Here is a 23,726-nt window from a genome sequence, read left to right as displayed (position 1 = left end):
TCCACAATACATAAAAAGGACAACTACAAGGTTGCATGGACTATTTTCTGTGCATGACCTATTTGATAACGTTCTGAACCCAAGAGAAGAATGTTGCTCAAACAAGAGCTATGTTACCAAAAAGAATGGCATGATGCAACTCATTAATATTTCTTGGCAACAGTACTGCTATCTGAATCCCCTAATCATTCCTTTTTATATGAAATCATCTCTACATGTTGTATTTAGGGATAGACAATCACATCCAATAAACTATGAATAGATAGTATAAAGTTAATTCACAGATAGACAAAGTATTCAGGGGGTAAAAGTTGGCCTTCATTGCACGAGGAATGAGGCCAAAGATTAGATTAGCATGATCTTTTTGTCTGGTGGACTAGGTTTGAACTGTTTTTTGATCTGTTTCCCCAATTCTTGAGTTAAAATGTTAGGTGAAAAAATTAAGTTTGTGTTTGTGTGTGATCTCTCTGCATCTGATTACACCTAGGTTGCTGTGAGAGTGGGGGTCTGAATTTTACTGTTGAAGATAAAACCTGGGATTCTATTCCAAGTTTTCAAGCTTCTACCTATAGACATGGTTAGTTGGACCATGGAATTTATTGTGGCACTGCTTCAATTTTTTGAAGTGCAGCTCAAACTGAATTAGATATCAAAATCTGGCCTTAATGTTGATAAGGGAACATTCTTGCCAAAAGTACACATGGAATTTCAAGTTCCTTTTCAGACCTGACAAATTCACTTTTGCTATTTGCACCAGCCAAGACTTAACAGTTTGGGAATGCCAAAATACAAATTACATCAAATACTGGAATTGACCTTGTCTTTCTTATTTATTCTGCTGAACTATTACTTTGACCTATTTGTTTAATATATTTCATTTCATTTACATTAATTACAATTAATTTTTTTCTCCATTTTGATTTTGTCAGAGTATTTCACAATGGTTTCTGTGAATACCGCTCTGCAATGCCATCTAAGCCAGTGAAGAGTGGCTATGTGGAATGGTCATTTTGGATTCAAAACTCTTGTTCTTGTGTATCACCCAGGTAAATATGGTCTCTATATTCTTGAATTTATGGGTTTTATGATGTAATTTTTACATGTACTTCAAACTTTACAATGGTTATTAATTTTCAAATGAAGGAAAGGATCAGACTTGGCACATAGAAACCAGAAGTATGTATACTTCTGAGACCTGGACTATTCACAAGTTATGTAAAGGCACTAGAAGAAAAGTCCAAATTCTCCAGAAGGAAAATTGAACCAATGTTTTTGTTCCCTCCTGGCTATTGGCTATAATAGTCAGGCAATATTCTAAGCTCTGTCCAGGGAGGAGATTACCTGTGTACAGGGGATAAGACTTGAGGATATGGTCAAAGCTTCCATAGAACCATAGGAAGCTTCAGCACAGAAAACAGGCCAATTGGCCTTTCTAGTCTGTGTCAAAACATAATTCAGCTAGTCCCACTGACCTGCACCCATTCCATAACCCTCCATACCTCTCTCATCCATCTATCTATCCAATTTATTCTTAAAACCTGAGATTAAGCCCAGTCAGATGGCAGATCATTCCAAACTCCCACCACTCTGAGTGAAGAAGTTCCCCCTAAACCTTTCACTCTAAAGCCATGTCCTCTCATTTTTATCTTTTAATTTAAGTAGAAAAAACTTATTCGCATTTACTGTCTATTCCCCTCATAATTTTGTAAACCTCTCTCAAATCTCCCCTCATTCTTCTACACACCAAGGAATAAAGTCCTAACCTGTTTAATCTTTCCCTTTAACTCAACTCTTGAAGTCCCAGAAATATCTTGGTAAATGTTTTCTGCATTCTTTCAATCCTTCCTGTAGTTTGGTGACCAGAACTGCACACAATACTCCAAATTTGGCCTCACCAATGTCTTATACAACCTCACCATAACATCCCAACTCCTGTACTCAATACATTAGTTTATGAACATCAAAATGCCAAAAACTTTCTTTACAACCCTGTCTACCATTAATCTTAGGATTATTACCAGTGCCATGAGCTAGTCAGAGTAGAATTAGCAGAATAATTAGAATGAATACGTTGCTTGAACAGTGGTGCAGGAGGGAGGGTTTCAATTTCTTGAGGCATTGGAACCAGTTCTGGTGCAGATGGGACCAGTACAAACCAGACGGTCTATATCTGTGCAGAGCAGGATCAATGTACTAAGGAGATGTTTGTTAGTGCTGTTGGGGAACGTTTAAACTAATGGGGTAGGGGGATGGGAACCTACAAAGATAGAATGAGGAAGGTGGTACAGAGACCAAAGATAGTTAAGAAAGAGAAAAATAAAAATAAAGGGCAGAAAAGTCAAAAGCAAAGGATACAGAGGTCACGAGATTCTAAAAGGACAATGAGCATAAGGGCACTTTATCTGAATGCCTGTAGTATTAGAAACAAGGTTAGTGAACTTGAGGTGCAAATCAGTACCCAGGCATATGATTTAGTGGCTCTCACAGAAACATGGTTGCAAGATGGGCGTGATTGGAAATTAAACTTAGAAGGATATCAGGTAGTATGAAAAGATAGGAAGATAAAGGTGGCGGCGTGGTGCTCTTAATTGAGGATGAGATCTGGGAAATACCGAGAGCCGACATAAGATCTAAAGAGTAGAACATTGAGTCCATCTGGGTAGAGGTTAAAAGGAAAAAAATCATTGGGAGTTGTCTATCACCCACCAAATAACAATAGCACAGTGGCAGAGGCAATTAACCAAGAGATGACTGAGGGATGCAAGAACAGAACGGCAGTTGTTGTGGGGTCTTTAATTGCTCGTAGATTGGGAAAATCAAGTTGGTCAAGGGAGTCTGGAGGATGACTTCATAGAATGCATCTGTGATAGCTTTCTTGAGCTACGTGTTAAGGAACCAACAAGGGAGAATTCTATTTTAGATCTAGTATTGTGCAATGAGATAGGTAAAAATAATAATCTAGTAGTTAGGGACTCTCTTGGAAAAAGCGATCATAGAATGATTGAATTTGTCATACAGATGGAGGGTGCAATAGTTAGATCTAAAGCTAGTGTATTATGCTTGAACAGGGGAGGCTGCAGCAGGATGAGGGTGGAATTGGTCAGCAAGGACTGGGAGCACAGACTAGTTGGCAGAACAGTTGAGCAACAGTGGAAGACTTTCAAAGATTTTTCACTGTGCTCAACAAAAATATATTCCCGTTTAAAAATAAGAGCAGTAAGAGAGGCAAGAGTCAACCTTGGTTACTGAAGAAATAAAGGACAGTATAAAATTAAAAGCATATGTACAAAGTAGCCAAGAGTAGTGGGAAACTTTAAAAGGCACCAAAGGATAACTAACCAGAAAATAAGGAAAGGGAAGAAAGATTATGAGGGTAAATTAGCACAATATATAAAAACAGAATGCAAAAAAATTTATAAATATATAAAACTGGAGGGTGAATGGAGTCAACGTGGGTCCCTTGGAAGACGAGAAAGGGAGATTGATATTGAGTAATGAGAAAATGGCCGAGGCATTAAACAAATATTTTGTGGAAGACACGTTCAGCATGCCAAAGAGTGGTGATGGCGATGCGAAGGGAGGTGAGGGGCTCGATAAAATAATTGTTACAAAAGAGATAGTGATGAGCAAATTAATGGGACTGAAAGTGAACAAATCACTTGGTCCTGATGGGATGCATCCCAGGGTACTGAGAGTCATCATTTACCAAAATTCTCTGGATTCTGGGTGGGTCCTTGCAAATTGGAAGACAACAAATGTCACACCACTTTTTAAAAAGGGATGTAGATAGAAGACGGGTAACTAATGGCTAATTAGCTTTATGTCTGTAGTCGGAAAAATGCTTGAAGCTGTCATTAAGGATGAAATAGTGAGACATTTAGAATAAAGCGGTTCCATCAGGCAGACACAGCATGGATTCAGAAAGGACAGGTCGTGTTTGACAAAGATGCTGGAGTTCTTTGAGGATATAATGGGTGCAGTAGATAGAGGGGAACAGGTTGATACTGTATATTTGGATTTCCATTAGGTGTTTGATAAGGTACCGCACAAGAGACATCAATAAGATACAGATGAATGGAGTTGGGGAAAGTATATTGGCATGGATTGAGGATTGGTTAACTGACAGAAGGCAGAGAGTTGGGATAATGGGTGTTTTTCTGATTGGCAGACAGTGGTGAGTGGGGGGCCACAGGGGCCGGTGCTGGGCCCGCAGCTGCTCACCATTTACATTGATGATATGGAAGAGGGGACAGAGTGTAGTGTAGCCAAGTTTGCAGATGATACTAAATTGAGTGGAAAAGCGAATTGTACAGATGATGTGGAGAGGCTGCAGAAGGATATAGTTAATTTAGGTGAGTGGGCAAAGGTCTGACAAATGGAGTACAACGTTAGTGAATGAGATCAGCCACTTTAGCAGTAGATAATAGAAGAGCAGATTATTATTTGAATGGTGAAAAACTGTAGCATGCTGTCAAGCAGAAGGACTTGGGAGTGCTTGTGCAGGAATCACAAAACGTTGGGTTGCAGGTACAAAAGGTTATTAACAAGGCAAATGGAATGTTGGCCTTCATCGCTAGAGGAATTGAATTCAAGTACAGTAATTCTGCAACTGTACATGGTAATGGTGAGGCCGCAACGGGAATATTGTGTGCAGTTCTGGCCGCCATATTTGAGGAAGAATATACTGGCTGTGGAGGCAGTCTAGAGGAGGTTTACCAGGTTGGTCCCAGAGATGAGGGGGTTAATCTACAGGGAGAGACTAAATTGCCTGGGTTTATACTCACTCTAATTCAGAAGAATGAGAGGAGATTTTATAGAAACATATAAAATTATGAAAGGGATAGATGAGATAGAGACAGGAAAATTGTTTTCACTGATAGGGAATACAGCCTCAAGATTCAGGGGAGTAGATTTAAGACAGATGAGGAAAAACTGTTTATCCCAGAGAGTTGTGAATTTGTGAAATTCTCAACCCAGGGAAGCAGTTGAGGCTACTTCATTAAACATATTTAAGGTTCAGTTAGATAGATTTTTACATAAAAAAGGAATTAAGGGATATGGGGAAAAGGCAGGTAGGTGTTGAGTCAGGTATCAGATCAGCCGTGATCTTACTGAATGGCAGAACCAGCTTGATGGGCCAGATGGCCTACTCCTGCTCCTATTTCTTTTATTTATGTTCTTGTGTACCTGTGACACCACTTTCAGGGAATTATGTACCTGTATTCCCAGATTCCTTTGTTCTTCTGCACTCCTCATTGCTCTACCATTTGCTATGTATGTCCTACCTTGGTTTGTCCTTCCAAAAGGCAACACCTCAGACATGTGTGCATTAAATTCCATCTGCCATTTTCTATCCCATTTTTACAGTGGATACAGATCCCTCTGCAAGCTTTGAAAACCTTCCTTGCTATCCACAATGCATCCAATCTTAGTGTCATCAAAACTTGCTGATCCAATTCATCACATTATCCAGATCATTAATATAGACCACAAACATCAGTGGTCCCAGCATTGATCCCTGAGGTACACCACTAATCTCAGGTCTCCAGTCTGAGAAGCAATCATCCACTACCACTCTCTGTCTTCTCCCATTCAGCCAATTTCAAATCCAGTTTATAGCCTCTCCATGAATACCTAGTGTCTGAATCTTCTGAACTCTTATCTCATGTGCAACCTTGTCAAAAAGTCAATGCAGACAACATCCATAGCCTTTCCTTCATTTACTTTCTTGGTAACCTCCTCAAAAAAAACTATGAGATTCATTAAATATGACCTACCACGCACAAGGCCATGCTGATTATCCTTAATCAACCCTTGGCTGTCCAAATACTTGTACAGTAGATCTGATCTCTCAGAATACCCTCCATTAATTTACCTACTAATGATGTCAGGCTCACCAGCCTGTAATTTCCTGGTTTACTTTTGGAGCCTTTTTTAAAGCATGATCTACCCTCTATAGCGACTTTGATGCATTAATTCGTGACATATTTCAATTATTAACAATACAATTCCAGATGTATTTAAATTCTTTATTTCCAACATAAACCTGAAATTATCTTCAACATTCAATGAAATGACTATAAATAACATCTGCATTAAAGCTCCGTGAATACAGAGTAACATTTATGCTAACAGTCAACTAATGTTATAATCGTTTCACTGACCCTTCTCTACATCACCATGTTTATATTATTCAATCTGACGCTTCCAATATGCGTCATACGTTACCATGCATGCTTCAACCGACTCTCCAATACACAAACGTACTGTGGATGCTCCAGCCGGCACACTAATATGTTAATGCACTGGAACTCACACATGTGCACATTAACAAAGATGGCTGCGGGAAGCCAAACAAACTTGCAGATGCGTCTGTTGCTTGCGGGGACCAATGAGACGCCAACCTAACAATGTAAGTAAACAAATGGCTCTTACAATACTAGCCCCTAATTATTATAATTAGATGTAATGTCTTAAATAATAATTATACAATAATATAAATAACATATAAAATTCAAACTTTATACAGATATTGTTTCTTCATAAGACCAGAGGTTGCCAGCACATTGTCTTGAAAAAGAGTGATCTTTACCACCACTCAGCAGTTATTGTTTTATTTTGCTTTCTGACCTTGCAAATTTTATTTACAATTAAATCTTTATTCTGTCAACATCTTTCTTGATCTTTCCCTTACTCACTTTCGAAACTAAAGAATTTTTGGATTTATTCTCATCCCCTTGAAATCCAGTTTTGTTTCCAAGTACAAAATTAAAATCTTTCTGTTCACTGTTTTCGTGATTATCTAATATTTCCAAGCCCTTTTTCAGCATTTTGTTATCCGAATGCAATTGCACCAAAATGTCAGTCACATGCCACAAATTCCATGAATGTAATTTTCTGCGTTTGCCAGTTATGCAACATGTCGCGAGAGTTCTTCATTGACCTTGTCTACTGCAATCTCTGAGCTACAAAAACTTTTTTCATATTTGGTCTCAGTCTTTTGTTTTGGCCTGCCTCTGATTCAATTACACAGGAATAATCACCAGCAGTACACTGACCCTTCTCTACATCACCATGTTTATATTATTCAATCTGACGCTCCCAATACGCGTCAAACGTTACCATGCATGCTTCGACCGACTCTCCAATACACAAACGCAGCAGGTTTTTTACTTAACCATAGTGTCAACAGAATTCTGTGTTTTCCCAGCAGTATTTGCAATATCTTCTAATACTTAATTTTCATCCATTTCTGTTGAAAATAATTCCTTCAATATTGGTTTGTATGCCTTTGATTTATTTTCACAACAATCTGTTTTCTTCCGAAGTGAATTTTTTATTTACAGTCCTTTGCTGTTCCCACGACTCAAATTTCACAACCAAAATCCTATTGATACTTTAACTGTTCCTGAGCAATATAATTATTTCCTCCAAAAGGTCCATTAACTGTCCATCCAAGCCTAGTTGTAACTGCAGAAGGTCCATCTCCCCTACTCCGTATTACATTGAGTGGTTCCAAAGCCTTTGGTATGTCTAAACCCATCAGCATCTCTACCTCAGAACAACTTCAGTTAGATAAGACAACTGATGGATATCGTTTTGATTTAGGATGTTTTCTTCATGCATAGGCATAGTCTTTTGAGTGTATAAAATTGAAAGATCACAAAAATCCTTGTCATACAATCCAGCAACCTCGAAGCCTGAAACAATGTTGGTTTCAACAACATTTTTTTGTCCCATGATTTTCAACATAATCTTTGACTTTCTTCCTTGAAGATTATATTTGTTCATCAGTCCCACAATGCAAAAAGATGCAGTACTGCCTGGTTCAAAAAATGCATAAGTGCATATTATTGTCTTCCCATTCATGCTCTTGATTTGTACAGGCCCTATTGAGAGTTTGCAGTTATTCCCATTGGCTCGAGAAAGAGCACTTGTCTGAATCGAGGCTATAACACAATTTTCTAATGTTTCCTTTGTTTCTGTTTGCTTTTTTTTCCAATTCCTTGTTCCTTTGACAGATTTTGAGATGCTTAAAATTGCATATGCAACAACTAAGTTAAAATTTTCACTGATGTGTCCTTTACATAAACAGCCAAAACCTATTCCATTTTCCTTTTTTTAAAAAAAAACACGATTTTCTCTTCGTGTTCCTTCTTTTCCAACCTAGACACATTTCCAAACTATGTCCACCTTTTCAGAACAAACATCTCTTCTCAGTAGGTAAACTCTCCTTTTCCTTAGTTATTTTATCTTTTTCTTTATTTATAACTGACACAACAGAAGCAAAAGTTCTCCTTTTCAATTTTGTACTAGACTGAGAGTTAGACCTCCTTATGTCTTTGTTCCCCATTGAAGTGTCTCTGGGATGTATTTCTATATATTGGATCGATTTCAATGAATGCCTGCCCTTCAAGAAAATCCACCAAATCCTTTAAGGTAACTCTGATTGAATATTTTTCTAAAAATCACAAGCCAAATGTCTCCATCTATCCCACATTCAGTAAGTAATTTATCTAAGATAATTTGCATATTACCAGGCATGTCAAGCTCACTAATGTTGTCAATTTCTTCCATGGCATTACAACATCCTCTTAGAAAGAGAATGTATGCTGTAGAGCCTTTGCATCATTCGGTTTTATTGATGATTATTTAAGGGCTTTATCTATATAAGCTAAAGCAATTTGATTAGCTTTGTCAAATCCTCTTTCTGAGGATCTATGTTGACAACTCTTTACAAGTTCCTTTGGCTGTCTTTCTGTAAACATTTCCAAATAAAAATGACAATCCTCAGGGTCTTGACACTTGTTTTCAATATTACATCTAAAAGAATTAATGGTATTGAAGTGGGTCTCCAACAAAAACTTGAATCTCCTTCTTGGGCAAAGGAGTTAAAGACTATAATTGGATCAATGAAGTAACTATTTCATTGTTTCTTCTCATGGATGCTAGTTCATTGCTCTCTTCTCTGCCTCTTGTAGCAGGTAATGTATCCAAAAACTTCTTGTAGATTCACCCTTATTTCTGATGCTTGACTCGAATGCCAATGAAGATGCAGCATTTGATTGAACCCAAGCTGCATCTCTGTCCGCGGATGTTACCACTGGTACATATGGCTTGGCTACACCACACTCTGTAAGAATTTGTTCGTGTATATGCATGTCTTGTACCCATGGTACGAAGATATCTGTCTTAATGATTGGTTTTGTTTCCAGTGGCTCGTTCTAAAAATATGATTCTATACCAGGGGTCTGCAACCTTCATCATTATAAGAGCCATTTGGGCCTGTTTCCCACCAAATAAAACCCATCTGGAGGCGCAAAAGCAGTTTGATCCCTAAAATGAAGAATACCCTGCATATATAGTTTCATTACACTTATGCTGTGTATATAAGGACTATAATTTGTTGCATTTATGAAATAAAGGAACTACAAACAGAAAACAACTGACATTTTATTTCTGTTTGTAACAAAGCAAAACAACAAATTCTTTTGAACTCTTATATTAAAAAAAAAGACACTGGCTCGTATAAGTTTCAAATAAAATACACAATGCGGGCCTGTTCGTGTCCATCCCTTATTTGTGGATTTAAAAAAAAGAAATATTTGCTTTAATTAAAAAGAGCAAACACAAAAATGCCAGTTTGTATTTTATTTTGAAGGTTGCCGTCATCCATTGATTTCCTCAGTCGCATAGTTACAGCAGTGAACCAGTGAACCGCCAACCTAAATTTAAAACATAACTACATCAGTTAATACATTAAACACGTTGCTCCTTAACAGCAAAGTCAGTAGCTGCTTCAGCCATTTTAACTCCTCTTGTTCCACCGTCCTTCGAGCCCAGCCAAATCAACAGTCCCAATGGACTAGCAGAATCAAAATCCATTCTGTGTTCAAACTTGCCACAAATACACAGAAGGAGTCTACAGACTTAAGCTTACCACTACTGATGGCTGTAATGTGCTGCTATTAACAAACGAGTTTCCATTGCAGTGTCTGTCAACAATATCGCTGATTTTAAAGAAATGGCTTCACTAGCGTGATTATAAGACACTTTGCTATTAGATTTAGAAACTTTAAATCCTCTGGCCAATACTCATAGCAGATGTATGTGGATTACAAACTGTCCCAACTCGAGGCATTTCCAAACGGCCGACCTAACTTTCCATATCAATCCAAAGCACAGAGAGTTTCTTTTATATCTTCTAACCTTCAATTTTTTGTTCCAAACAATAAACTTTAGGTGACTAAATACAGCAACTAAATACTAAATTTAGTACATACTAAATACAGTAAGTAAACAAATTACACATTTTGGCTCTTACATCCTCCAGCCCCTCACATGGCTAAAGGGCATTTTAAATATTTCTGCCAGGACCCCTGCAATTTCTACACTTTCAAGGTCCTAGGCACAATCATGTTAGGCCTGGGAAATTTATTTACCTTTATTTGCTATAAGGCAACAAGCACCTCCTCATTCTCCTCATATATTCCATGCATTACTGTTTGTTTCCCTTCCTTCCTTATACACTCTGCTAGTTTCCTGAGTGAATACTGATGCAAAAAAAATATTTAAGATCTCCCCCATCTCGTTAGGCTCCACACATAGATGACCACTCTGATCTTCTAGGGGATGAATTGTATTCCTTATTATCCTTTTATTCTTAACATACTTTGGTTTACCTTCACTTTATCTGCCAAAGAAACCTCACATCTTTTTGCCTTTCTGATTCCCTTCTTAAGTATTGTCTTAGATTTTCTATACTCTTCTAGTATCTCATTTGCTCCTTCTTGCCTATACCTTATTCACCTTACTCTTCCTCTTTACCAGATTGCTAATATCTCTTTAAAACTGAGGTTCTCGGTGTCTGCGAACCTTGCTTTTAATCCCAACAGGAACATGCAAACAATGCACTCTAAGAAAATTTCACCTTTGAATGCCTTCCACTTACTGAACATATCCTTGCCAGACAACAACTTACCCCACTCTTCCTCGATCCTTTCTCATTTCCACAGAATTGGCCTTTCTCCAGTTTAGAATTTCAACTTGAGGACCAGACCTATCCTTATCTATAATTAACTTGAAACTGAAACACTGAAGAAGATCATCATCTTGATTCACTGGAATTTAGATCAGAACAGCACAAGAATAGGCCCTTCAGCCCACAATGTCTGTGTTGAACACAATGCTGCACATGATCTATATCCCTCCATTCCCTGTACATTTTTTTTTCTTCTTTGGCTTGGCTTCGCGGACGAAGATTTATGGAGGGGGTTGTAGAGCTCGTCGAAAGAACCAAAAACTTGTTGATCCAAACCAAGGCTTTTATTAGCAAAAGACCGGAGCTCTTCACAGGTGGCCGACCAGTCCGGAATGATCCGACCTGGCTAGGGACACAACCCTTTAAGGCCCAAACAATAGGTGTGGCTTAGCTCTCAGCCAATCGCTGTAAGCACAGTCTAGATACAGTAACTATATACACTATGTACATTGGTGATAGATCTGTACTATCACATTCACCCCTTCTTGGAGAATTGACCCTGGAAAAAAAAAAACAAAAATGAGGGAGAGAATGAAAAGGAAGGGGTAGGTCAAGGACTGTAGCGGTCAGGGGGTCTGACCATCCGGCGTGACCGCCGTGGTGCCGGGATTGGGGTCGCTGGAGTGGTGTCGCCAGCGGGCTCATCGGGTGCGACTGCTCCGTCGCTCAATTCCCCAGTCGTTTTGTCGGCAGGGTGGCCCGAGTCATTGGGGTGCTGTTGGTCCTTCTGTTGCGGCACGGGGCCTGGAGCATAAGGAGTTGGGGGGTTTGCTGGGTCTACCGCGTCCTGAGCTAGGTCCCGCACCGAAACAGTGTCCTCCCGCCCGTCTGGGAACTCCACGTATGCGTAATGTGGGTTCGCGTGGAGTAGAGTCACTCGGTCGACCAAGGGGTCGTTCTTTGAGTGCCGGACGTGGCGTCGCAAAAGGACAGGGCCAGGGACGGTGAGCCATGCCGGTACAGTGGTTCCCGATTCGGATTTCCTCGGGAAAAGAAACATCCTTTCGTGGGGGGTGGCATTTGTTGCAGTACATAGGAGGGAGCGGATGGAGTGTAAGGCACTAGTGAGAACCTCCTGCCAGTGAGAGGTGGGGAGACCTTTAGACCGGAGAGCCAGTGTAACCGCTCTCCATATGGTGGCATTCTCCCTCTCGACCTGGCCATTACCGCGTGGGTTATAGCTCGTGGTCCTGCTTGAAGCAATACCACACTCCAGAAGGTACTGTTGCAGCTCTGCACTCATGAATGAGGACCCCCTATCACTGTGGATGGAATTGGGGTACCCGAAGATGGTGAAAATACTGTGAAGGGCCTGTATCACTGAGGTGGCAGTGGTGTCTGGGCAGGCCACAGCGAATGGGAAGCGGGAGTATTCGTCGATGGCCGTAAGGATGTAGGTATTACGGTTGGTCGACGGTAGGGGTCCCTTAAAGTCTACGCTAAGACGCTCGAAGGGGCGGGTGGCTTTGATGACGTGGGAGTTATCCGGACGGAAGAAGTGGGGCTTGCATTCGGCGCACACCGAACAGGCTTGGGTCATGGAGCGGATCTCCTCAACTGTGTAGGGTAAGTTGCGCGCCTTGACAAAGTGAGCAAACCTAGTGACCCCTGGATGACAGAACGCCTCATGGAGTTTCCGTAGTCTGTCCATCTGTATGCTGGCGCACGTCCCCCTGGAGAGCGCGTCAGGCGGGTCGTTGAGCTTACCAGGCCGGTACAGGATGTCATAGTTAAAGGTGGAGAGTTCGATTCTCCATCTGGCGATTTTGTCGTTTTTTTATCTTACCACGCTGGGTGTTGCTGAACATGAAGGAGACCGCGCGTTGATCAGTCAACAGTGTAAAGCGCCTCCCAGCGAGGTAATGTCTCCAACGACGTACCGCTTCAACTATGGCCTGGGCCTCCTTCTCGATCGAGGAGTGTCTACTCTCCGGACCCTGGAGGGTTCTGGAGAAGAAGGCTACAGGCCGACCGGCCTGGTTCAAGGTGGCTGCCAGGGCGAAGTCGGATGCATCGCTCTCGACTTGAAACGGGACAGACTCATCGATCGCGTGCAGCGTCGCAGCAGCAATGTCAGATTTGATTCGATCGAAAGCCGCTGTGGCTTCGGTCGAGAGGGGAAAAGAGGTGGTCTTGATAAGAGGACGTGCCTTGTCGGCGTAGTTTGGAACCCATTGGGCATAATACGAGAAAAGGCCCAGGCAGCGTTTGAGAGCTTTCTGGGTATGTGGGGGGGGTAAGTCCATTAAGGGACGCATGCGGTCAGGATCTGGCATGACTATCCCGTTTTCCACCACACAACCTAGAATAGCGAGTCGTGTGGTCCGGAAAACACACTTGTCCAAATTGTAAGTCAGGTTTAGCTGAGGGGCAGTTTGAAGAAATTTGTCTAGGTTGGCGTCATGGTCCTGCATGTCGTGGCCGCAGATGGTGATATTGTCCAGATACGGGAAGGTAGCGGTTAGCCCGTTCTGGTCCACCATCCTGTCCATTTCCCGCTGGAAGACCGCGACACCATTTGTGACCCCGAATGGTACCCTGAGAAATTGATATAGCCGCCCATTCGCTTCAAAGGCCGTGAATGGTCGGTCCTCGCAGCGGATCGGGAGCTGGTGGTAGGCCGAACGTAGGTCAATAGTGGAGAAAATGCGGTACTGGGCGATCTGGTTCACCACATCTGTGATGCGTGGCAGGGGGTACGCATCCAGGAGTGTGAAGCGGTTAATGGTCTGGCTATAGTCGACCACCATCCGTAGTTTTTCCCCATTCTTGACAACCACCACCTGGGCTCTCCAGGGGCTTGAACTGGGTTCGATGATGCCCTCATCCAGCAATCTACGCACCTCACTCCTAATGAATTGCCTGTTTTCGTAACTATATTGCCGACTTTTGGTGGCCACAGGCTTCCAGCCAGGGGTGAGGTTTGCGAAGAGTGCTGGCGGGGCAATCCGGAGTGTGGAAAGGCCGCAGGATTGGCCCCGGGGCACGGGGGCGGGTTGCTCGGGTGCTTCGGGAGTGGGGCGATGGCAGACCGAGAGGGGGGCGTGGGGTCCCCCAAAGTGTAGGGACACCGTTTGGAACTGACACTGGAAGTCTAATCCCAGCAACACTGGGGCGCACAATTGGGGAAGGACGAATAATTTAAAGTGGGTGACCGTCACGCCCTGTACTTCCAGCGTGGCGATGCAATACCCCTTTATCCCAGTCGAGTGCGACCTCGTCGCTAATGAGATCCTCTGGGTAGTGGGGATAATATCAAGTCCCCAACGGAGGGCCAGATCTGGCTGGATAAAACTGTCAGTTGACCCAGAGTCAAATAAGCAATTGGTGTAGTGTCTATGCACTTTAATCAGTTCCATTGCTCTGGTGAGGGGATGAGAGCATTGCTGGTTTAATGTTATTGAAGCAGTTGACAGGCGAGTTTTGCGCGATGACGTCACGCAACGTGATGACGTCACGCAACGGGATGACGTAGTCAACGCTCGAGGAGCAGGTTGGAGAACCTCCCGGAAGTGCTGTTGTGGCGGGTGAATGGTAAGTAGTGGGGTTTGTAGTTGCTCGCGATTGGCGGTCGGGCCCTGGCGGTCGTCAGCAATGGACGCTAGGGTGAGCACCTGGTTGGCCGCGGGGGTGGCTGCGGCGGCGGTAGCGTCGGCCCCGGGGGTGTCTGTGGCGGCGGCAGCAGCGGCGGTAGCGTCGGCCCCGGGGTTGTCCGTGGCGGCGGCAGCAGCGGCTGTAGCGTCGGCCCCGGAGGTGTCCGTGGCGGCGGCAGCAGCGGCGGTAGCGTCGGCCCCGGGGGTGGCTGTGGCGGCGGCAGCAGCGGCGGTAGTGTCAAGTGTTCCGCACGGGGGCGAGAGGCAGGCCATCACCATGGTTGCGACGGTGGGTTGCCCCTTCCGGGTTCGGCGTCTCCGTGACGTCAGGCGTTGCCGTGCAGGGGAGCCCTCGCTCTCATTGGACGAGAGCTCTGGGGAAGAAGAGTTTGAATGGGATAGTGGCGGTTGAGCTTCACACGAGGCACTGTGTTTGCTGGCGGCCATTTTAGACCTACAGACTGCAGCAAAGTGGCCCTTTTTAAGGCACTTCTGGCACCTGGCTTTTCTTGCTGGGCACTGGGATCTGCTGTGCTTGTCCCTCCCGCAGAAATAACATTTCGGGTTCGCACGGGGCAGGGTAGCAGCAGCCGACAGGCCGTCGGGTAGGGTAGAAGGGCACTCTACTCACATCAGAACGAGGGGTCCAGTCCCTAGAGAGCTCGGTGGACTTTAAGGCTGCATCCTCCATTGTGATCGCAATCCGGGCCACGTCCTCTAGTTTTTCTACCCCTTGTTCGAGCAAACGCAGCCTCACTTCGTTCGATCGGAGCCCGGCCACATAGGCATCCCGGACGAGGTCGCTAGTGATCTCGGCAGCAGTTTTGTCCACACAGTTACAGTCCTTGCCCAATGCCTTTAATACTTGTAAATATGCCCTGCTGGACTCGCCGGGCTGTTGCTTCCTCGACGCAAGCATGAGCCGGGCATGAACTCTGTTCACCGGTTGATCATACAGTTCCTTCAGTACCTTTATGGCTGCGGTGTAAGTGGTCTCATCCTGGATGTTCTCGTAGACTCTCAAGGACACCATAGACAGCAATGCTGTTAGACGCTGGTTATCCTCCTCTACCTGAATGAATCTCAGGAAGTTTTCAAAGTTCAGCAGCCAGAACTTAAAGGCTTTGAAGGCTGTAGCTGACTGTGGGTCGATATCAAGTTTTTCTGGCCGAGTTAAACGCTCCATCCCTTTCAAAAAAAATTCTTTTTGCTAATAAAATTGTAGAGCTCGTCGAAAGAACCAAAGACTTGTTGATACAAACCAAGGCTTTTATTAGCAAAAGACCGGAGCTCTTCACAGGTGGCCGACCAGTCCGGAATGATCCGACCTGGCTAGGGACACAACCCTTTAAGGCCCAAACAATAGGTGTGGCTTAGCTCTCAGCCAATCGCTGTAAGCACAGTCTAGATACAGTAACTATATACACTATGTACATTGGTGATAGATCTGTACTATCACAGGGGTAAAAAGTCCACGTCATCTGCAGGCTCGTTTGTGGCTGACAAGTCCGATGCGGGACAGGCAGACACGATTGCAGCGGTTGCAGGGGAAAATTGGTTGGTTGGGGTTGGGTGTTGGGTTTTTCCTCCTTTGCCTTTTGTCAGTGAGGTGGGCTCTGCGGTCTTCTTCAAAGGAGGTTGCTGCCCGCCAAACTGTGAGGCGCCAAGATGCACGGTTTGAGGCGTTATCAGCCCACTGGCGGTGGTCAATGTGGCAGGCACCAAGAGATTTCTTTAGGCAGTCCTTGTACCTTTTCTTTGGTGCACCTCTGTCACGGTGGCCAGTGGAGAGCTCGCCATATAACACGATCTTGGGAAGGCGATGGTCCTCCATTCTGGAGACGTGACCCATCCAGCGCAGCTGGATCTTCAGCAGCGTGGACTCGATGCTGTCGACCTCTGCCATCTCGAGTACTTCGACGTTAGGGATGTAAGCGCTCCAATGGATGTTGAGGATGGAGCGGAGACAACGCTGGTGGAAGCGTTCTAGGAGCCGTAGGTGGTGCCGGTAGAGGACCCATGATTCGGAGCCGAACAGGAGTGTGGGTATGACAACGGCTCTGTATACGCTTATCTTTGTGAGGTTTTTCAGTTGGTTGTTTTTCCAGACTCTTTTGTGTAGTCTTCCAAAGGCGCTATTTGCCTTGGCGAGTCTGTTGTCTATCTCATTTATGTTTATCTAAATGCCTCTTAAAGGTCTGCTTCCACCACAACCCCGAGTTGTCTGTTGCATATTTACCCTGGGAAAAATATTCTGTCTCTGGGAATCTCAGGCCTTGACTGCTCAAAGTGGAGAGGAGCATTCAGGATAGTACTGAGAAAGTTTAGACCAAGTTTTGGTGCACACAGAGGAACAAAAAAACTACCTACTCACCCACTCCATGAGTCACCTCTTCTCCCATTTGGAGAAAAGTCTGCAGTTCCATCGTTGGCCTAATTAGTCACTATAGAATCCACATTGCTCGTGATGAAACTGGTGATCCTCAATCCCAAAGATCTGTCCAAAAGTAGGAAGGCAATTTCCCAGATAGCATTGGAAATATTTAAATAGAAAGATGCATGGAATAAAATAGAATATTGAATAAATTGATCTATATTCCCTGATTTTGTAACAGAAGCCATGTACCAAAATTACTTTTAACAAATCAAAACTAACATTTGGGGTTTCATAAGACTATATTATCTCCTGATGTTTGTGTGTACTACTTTTCAACATTTTAGTTCATTTTCTAATGGAGTTACAAGTGAAGATTTTTGTTTAAAAAGGATTTCATCCAATTATTTTGTTTTCTGGACTACGTTTGGTATTTCTTTTCAGTTCTTCTGTAGGTGGTGGTAATTTAAAGTAGAGATCTGCTGTATGTTGGTTGTTTTATCAGTGCTATTATTTTTATGCACAAACTAACTATGTAGGAACTCAGCATCAGTGTGGAGAAAAACTGTTGTTGACATTTTGGGTCATATCCCTCTGCTTTTATGTCCCAAGAAGCCCTCAGTTTTTAACATTTTTCCCCCTCACTCGCTCCTTTTCTCATGAACTTTTTCGATGATCACCTGTCACTTCACCTGGATATGTGATAAACCATCATCTTTATTCTTCCTTTATTTTTCTCAACCTTCATTGCTTCCTAGAACTCAATTCTTGGTAACTTTTTTGCAGCAAAGAAAGTGATATTCTTACAAATGCACTTTCTCAGCATTTATTATTCAGTTGATATTAAATTATCTTGTGTTTTATATTGATTATTTGAGAACATATATTTCATACTTGATTTGTTTAATGTATGTGTGGCATATTTTCCCATAAATATTTTGTTGCCTATGGAAATTTTCCTTCCTATTTTATTGATTGCACCTCCTCTTGATAAAAATATTGGTTCCTCGAACTGATTTTAGTGATACCATGTGGATATGCTTAGTACATTGGTATAGATTTTGCTGAAAATTTGAGAGAGTCCCATCTGCGCTTGGGTATGTTACTTGGAGTAAAACATGAAAGTCTGCAACATTGTGTTGAATTAAAAACACAATGCTGGAGAAACTTAGCTGGTCATACAGGGAACTTTATATAGTAAAGATAAAAAGCCCGAAATGTTGGTTATGTGTTTTTATCTTTGCTTTATAAAAGATGCCGTTTGACCTGTTGAATTTCTTCAGCATTATGTTTTTACTATGTAATTTGGAGTAGATGCACCAAGATCCACATGGGCAATTAGCATGAAATATGGAAGTTTCAGCCCAAGGAATATTTTCACTATCCTCTCCCCATCAATCACAGCAGTCTTTTCCCTCACTCCCACCACAACTCTCATAAGTTGTACCAAAGCAGCATCTTGCTGGCAATTCCCAATTTACCTGCAGCTCCTGTACTCAGTCACTGAAAGAGCAGAAGCTGCTTTAATGTGTTTTGGCTTGTGTGTTCCAGCCAAAGTTTCATTTTGTGGTTCTCAACCTTTTTCTTTCTACTCACATACCACTTTAAGTAATCCCTATGTCATTGGGGATCTATGATTAGTAAGGGATTGCTTAAGGTGCACGTGAGTGGGAAGGGAAGGTTGAGAATCACTGCTCTAGACTTGATTGTTACTTAAATATTTTGCTTGAGAAAAATTGTCATTGGCCCATTTCCTTTGGAGTTATGAAACCATACACATAATGAGTCTATTAGGTATGATTAAAACAGTGGTTTTCTAACTTTTTCTTTCCACCCACTTACCACCTTAAACCATCCCTTACTAATCACAGAGCACCAATGGCATAGGGAATACTTAAAATGGTATGTGAGTGGAAAGAAAAAAGTTGAGAACCACTGGTAGTTGTAATTTCTGCTACATAACCTCTGTCCGTGAAAATTAATTTTGTAAGTTTTAATGGATATTCCATCAGTTATCAATAAATTGTTAGAGGGGTAAATAATAAAAATAAATAAATGATTGTACATTTGATTGTTTTATTTTTTCTTCCTGTCCTTTATTTCTCTATCTTAATCCAGTTTTCTTTTCCATCTCTCGTTTTCTTTTCCATCTCTCGTTTTCTATGCTTCATTTGATGAGTTTACTTCACATTTCTAATTTCAATCTCAGCCAAGCCTTTTAATGATCTTTCTAGCTGATTACTTACTGCCACTTTACCAGGAAACAGCTTGAATTAGTCCAAAGGGAAACACTGTCTTGTTCTGTAAAACAAAAACGTTCATATAATATTATTTTTGAACATTTTTGAGATGTTTGTGGAAAAAAATCATTTAATCTCTGAAGTATAAATGAACTTAATATTTGTGTGTTCCAGCTCACCACTGTGTGATAAAATATCTGTTGAGCAACACCTTCAATTGTTATTAGCACAACCCAGCTGTGATTGGAACTTACTTCTGCAAATGCTTATCCTTCACAATTGTCTGGTACCTCGAATTCTGCTAAATAATATGCGTAAGTGTAAAGTTTTATGTAATAACAAGGGACGTTTCTCTTAACCATGTTGAGCATATAATTTTCCAGTAAGCACATAAACATAACATTCTGCAAGGAATTTGCTGATCAGTGATAAAATCTGTATGTAAATTTACTTTGCTGGGACTTGAAAAGTTTGAATGTTTATAGAATAAACCAATTAGAATTTATGGGCTAACTTTCTATTTTGTAAGGCAATTCCTTGAAATTCTTTTACTGACTAATCATGTTGATCATTTTGATGCTTAGTGCACCAGTACTGAATCTTAATACATTAGATGTTATTGGTCAGTGCAAAAGATATGTACATGCTCGGAAGCCTCTGGTCATGTGCAAGAAAATATAATGAAGTGCAATGGTCACTTTGATATGACTCCCAAAATTGTGCTATGATACAGTGTCAATGATTTGACCAGCCTAACTGGAGATTTGAAACCTACCTTGGAATTATTAAAGGGTCGAACTTACCTGGGTTGCTGCAACCATTTTCTACATACATTGATTTTCTCTGTTTATTTTTATAGTAATCACTTCCATTATTGCCACCTTTGCAAATAAAATACTTAAAAATCACAAATCACTAAATCCTTTACCCTCTTGCTGTGATAATTTCCACACCTGTAACTATCCCTTTCCAATAATTTCTATTATCCACCCTCAGCTTCTTGAAAACATTTTCCTCTTACCCGTCTCCTCAATCCTTTATGGTCATTCCTCATGAGCTCTCGTCCATCACCATTTGCTACACATTATGTATTTATTTGTCTTTACAAAATTTTTAAAAAAACATCTTACTTCCAAGCCTAATTGGATGAAATAGTATATGATCTTTGGGGAAAGGTGAATACCAAAGGGCCAATGTGGTGCACACGTGCTGAATTAACTTAATGGCATATTTGCTTGAGTGCCCTAAAATCCTGTATTACATTTCGTCTAAATTAGTAGTGATCAATAGTAAATTGATGCCTTTACAAATAGTGTTCATGCCCATTTCAATGTCATTTGATTGGGATGCACTGCTATTAATTACTTCAAGTACTTTTTTGAATTATGACAGAGTATACATATATATGTATAGAGATATGTTTTTTGGAGATAAATTGGGAAAGGTTTGTTAGAGTAGTTTACATATAAACACTTTAAAACATCTTATTTGAAATACTGGAGCTCTGCTCATGCTAGACATATTAGGGCCTCTGAGCTTTTGCAACAGCTTTGAAGAGTGCTCAAGAGACTTCACCAGTGGATTGTTGTTTACAAAAGGCATCAGATGAAAGAGCTTGTTGGAGCCACATTGTCTGGAAGAGAGATTGCTCTTGTAAGAGGGTCATGTGGTTTTGCAAGGAGAGAGAGTCAAACAGGCTTTCTCTCAGAGAGCGGGAGAGAGACACACACAGAGATCACTTGTTCAGTGTTGCAGTCAGCAGTAGTTTCCATCAAGGTATTTTACTAGCTTAAGATATTATATTTACTTATTCAAATTAGTGTCATCCCTCATAAGGTCTGACAAATGCAGATTCATAGTACCCCTCATAGTTCTTTCTTGTAGTGCATTGTATTCTACATTGAGGTGGTATAAGTTCAAGAACATTCTGACAGGAATCTTTAACAGTGGGCACACAACTTGCTTTTTTTTTACAGGGAAGAAGGATCACCAAGTTTGAGAATGACTTGTAAAAATTTGATTTTTAACCATGACCAGTTTGACATATTTTCAATGTTTATAAATATGGCGTGAAGCAAGGCTGTGTTCTCGCACCAACCCTCTTTTCAATCTTCTTCAGCATGATGCTGAACCAAGCCATGAAAGACCCCAACAATGAAGACGCTGTTTACATCCGGTACCGCACGGATGGCAGTCTCTTCAATCTGAGGCGCATGAAAGCTCACACCAAGACACAAGAGAAACTTGTCCGTGAACTACTCTTTGCAGACGATGCCGCTTTAGTTGCCAATTCAGAGCCAGCTCTTCAGCGCTTGACGTCCTGCTTTGCGGAAACTGCCAAAATGTTTGGCCTGGAAGTCAGCCTGAAGAAAACTGAGGTCCTCCATCAGCCAGCTCCCCACCATGACTACTAGCCCCCCCACATCTCCATCGGGCACACAAAACTCAAAACGGTCAACCAGTTTACCTATCTCGGCTGCACCATTTCATCAGATGCAAGGATCGACAATGAGATAGACAACAGACTCGCCAAGGCAAATAGCGCCTTTGGAAGACTACACAAAAGAGTCTGGAAAAACAACCAACTGAAAAACCTCACAAAGATAAGCGTATACAGAGCCGTTGTCATACCCACACTCCTGTTCGGCTCCGAATCATGGGTCCTCTACCGGCACCACCTACGGCTCCTAGAACGCTTCCACCAGCGTTGTCTCCGCTCCATCCTCAACATCCATTGGAGCGCTTACATCCCTAACGTCGAAGTACTCGAGATGGCAGAGGTCGACAGCATCGAGTCCACGCTGCTGAAGATCCAGCTGCGCTGGATGGGTCACGTCTCCAGAATGGAGGACCATCGCCTTCCCAAGATCGTGTTATATGGCGAGCTCTCCACTGGCCACCGTGACAGAGGTGCACCAAAGAAAAGGTACAAGGACTGCCTAAAGAAATCTCTTGGTGCCTGCCACATTGACCACCGCCAGTGGGCTGATAACGCCTCAAACCGTGCATCTTGGCGCCTCACAGTTTGGCGGGCAGCAACCTCCTTTGAAGAAGACCGCAGAGCCCACCTCACTGACAAAAGGCAAAGGAGGAAAAACCCAACACCCAACCCCAACCAACCAATTTTCCCCTGCAACCGCTGCAATCGTGTCTGCCTGTCCCGCATCGGACTTGTCAGCCACAAACGAGCCTGCAGCTGACGTGGACTTTTTACCCCCTCCATAAATCTTCGTCCGCGAAGCCAAGCCAAAGAAGAAAACTTACCATTTTCATCACTGCTCTTTTTTGCCTTGCCTGTGAATTTTTTTTTTCTCCTGTACTTTTTATTTGATTAGGGCTTTTATTGATGGTCTCAACAAAGGCCCACTAAGACTCCTTCGTAAATTTTCAGACTGATGAGTCTGCATGTCTACTGTCCACAGAAGAATTAGTGAGTTTCAGAGGCTACACGGAAAGTTGCAAAGTACTAGTTGGCCACAGAAAGGATGGTCAGACTACAGTTCGCCAAGAAGTTTTTAAGAGCCTGCAGAATTCTGGAAAAAGGTCCTGTGGACTTATGAGACCAAGATTAAACTCTATCAGAGTAATGCCAAGAGTAGAGTGGAGGAGTAAAGGAACTGCCCAAAATCCAAAGCACATCACCTCATCTGTGAAACATAATAGTCAGTGTGTTTATGGTCTGGGCACGTATGCGTGCCCCAGGTACTGGTGTATTTATCCTCATGGATGATGTAACTGCTATGGCAGTTGCAAAGTTCATTCTGAAGTGTATTTATTTGCTCAAATTTGACTAAATGCCTCCAAACTAATCGGCTGAAGCAAGACAATGATCTCAAATATAATTCTAAAGCAACAAAGGAGTTGTTCAAGGCTGAAAACTGGAAAATACTTGAATGGCCAAGTCATTCACCCAATCTACAACCAATTGAGCATGCTCCCCATAAGCCATAAGCACCCCATAAGCGCCCGAAACAAGCAGGGGCTAAAGATGGCTGTAGTAGATGCCTGGCAGAGTATCGCCAGAGAATATACTCAGCTTCTGGTGATGTTTCTGAATCACTGATTTCAAGCAGTCATTGCATGCAAGTAGTATGCAACCAAATAAGAAACATGACTATTTTAACGTGCATTCCATTGCTATGTGCCTTGAAATATGGGACAATGTGTTTAAAAAATGCTGTAATTTCTACATGGTCAAAGTAAAATGTACACAAAAACCCTTGAATAAAATCTGGAATGTGCACTTTAAACATGTGAATTGTTTGATTACAGATTTAAAACTGTGGATCACAGGAGCAAATAAAGTAAAAATAAGTCTTTGCCCCAAACATTATGGAGGGCACATTGCATGTTTTTTTTAAAAAAGGTAATTTAGTGGTATGGTGAAGTACTTATTTCCTATTACTATAAAGTGATATCTTGAGTGACTTTTCATGTTAAAATGTTGATGGCTAAGAAATTGATGATGGTAAACTGCT

At 42.1% G+C, this 23,726-nt stretch overlaps 1 protein-coding gene across 13 annotated transcripts in view; it reads left to right on the top strand.

Moving 5' to 3' along the window:
- kiaa0825 (KIAA0825 ortholog) overlaps window positions 1-23,726 on the top strand; it is a 313,741-nt gene that overhangs the window by 70,370 nt on the left and 219,645 nt on the right. For all 13 annotated transcript variants that reach the window (XM_069891196.1, XM_069891206.1, XM_069891301.1 and 10 more), the window contains exons 12-13: window positions 930-1,046; window positions 19,423-19,562. In XM_069891196.1, the coding sequence (XP_069747297.1) occupies window positions 930-1,046; window positions 19,423-19,562 (257 nt within the window). The remainder of the gene's footprint in view (window positions 1-929; window positions 1,047-19,422; window positions 19,563-23,726) is intronic.

The sequence above is a fragment of the Narcine bancroftii genome, chromosome 1, assembly GCF_036971445.1.
Source record: "Narcine bancroftii isolate sNarBan1 chromosome 1, sNarBan1.hap1, whole genome shotgun sequence".
Taxonomy (NCBI): Eukaryota; Metazoa; Chordata; class Chondrichthyes; order Torpediniformes; family Narcinidae; genus Narcine; species Narcine bancroftii.
The sequence above is the reverse complement of the archived record's forward strand: the minus strand, read 5'-3'. Positions and strand labels throughout refer to the sequence as shown.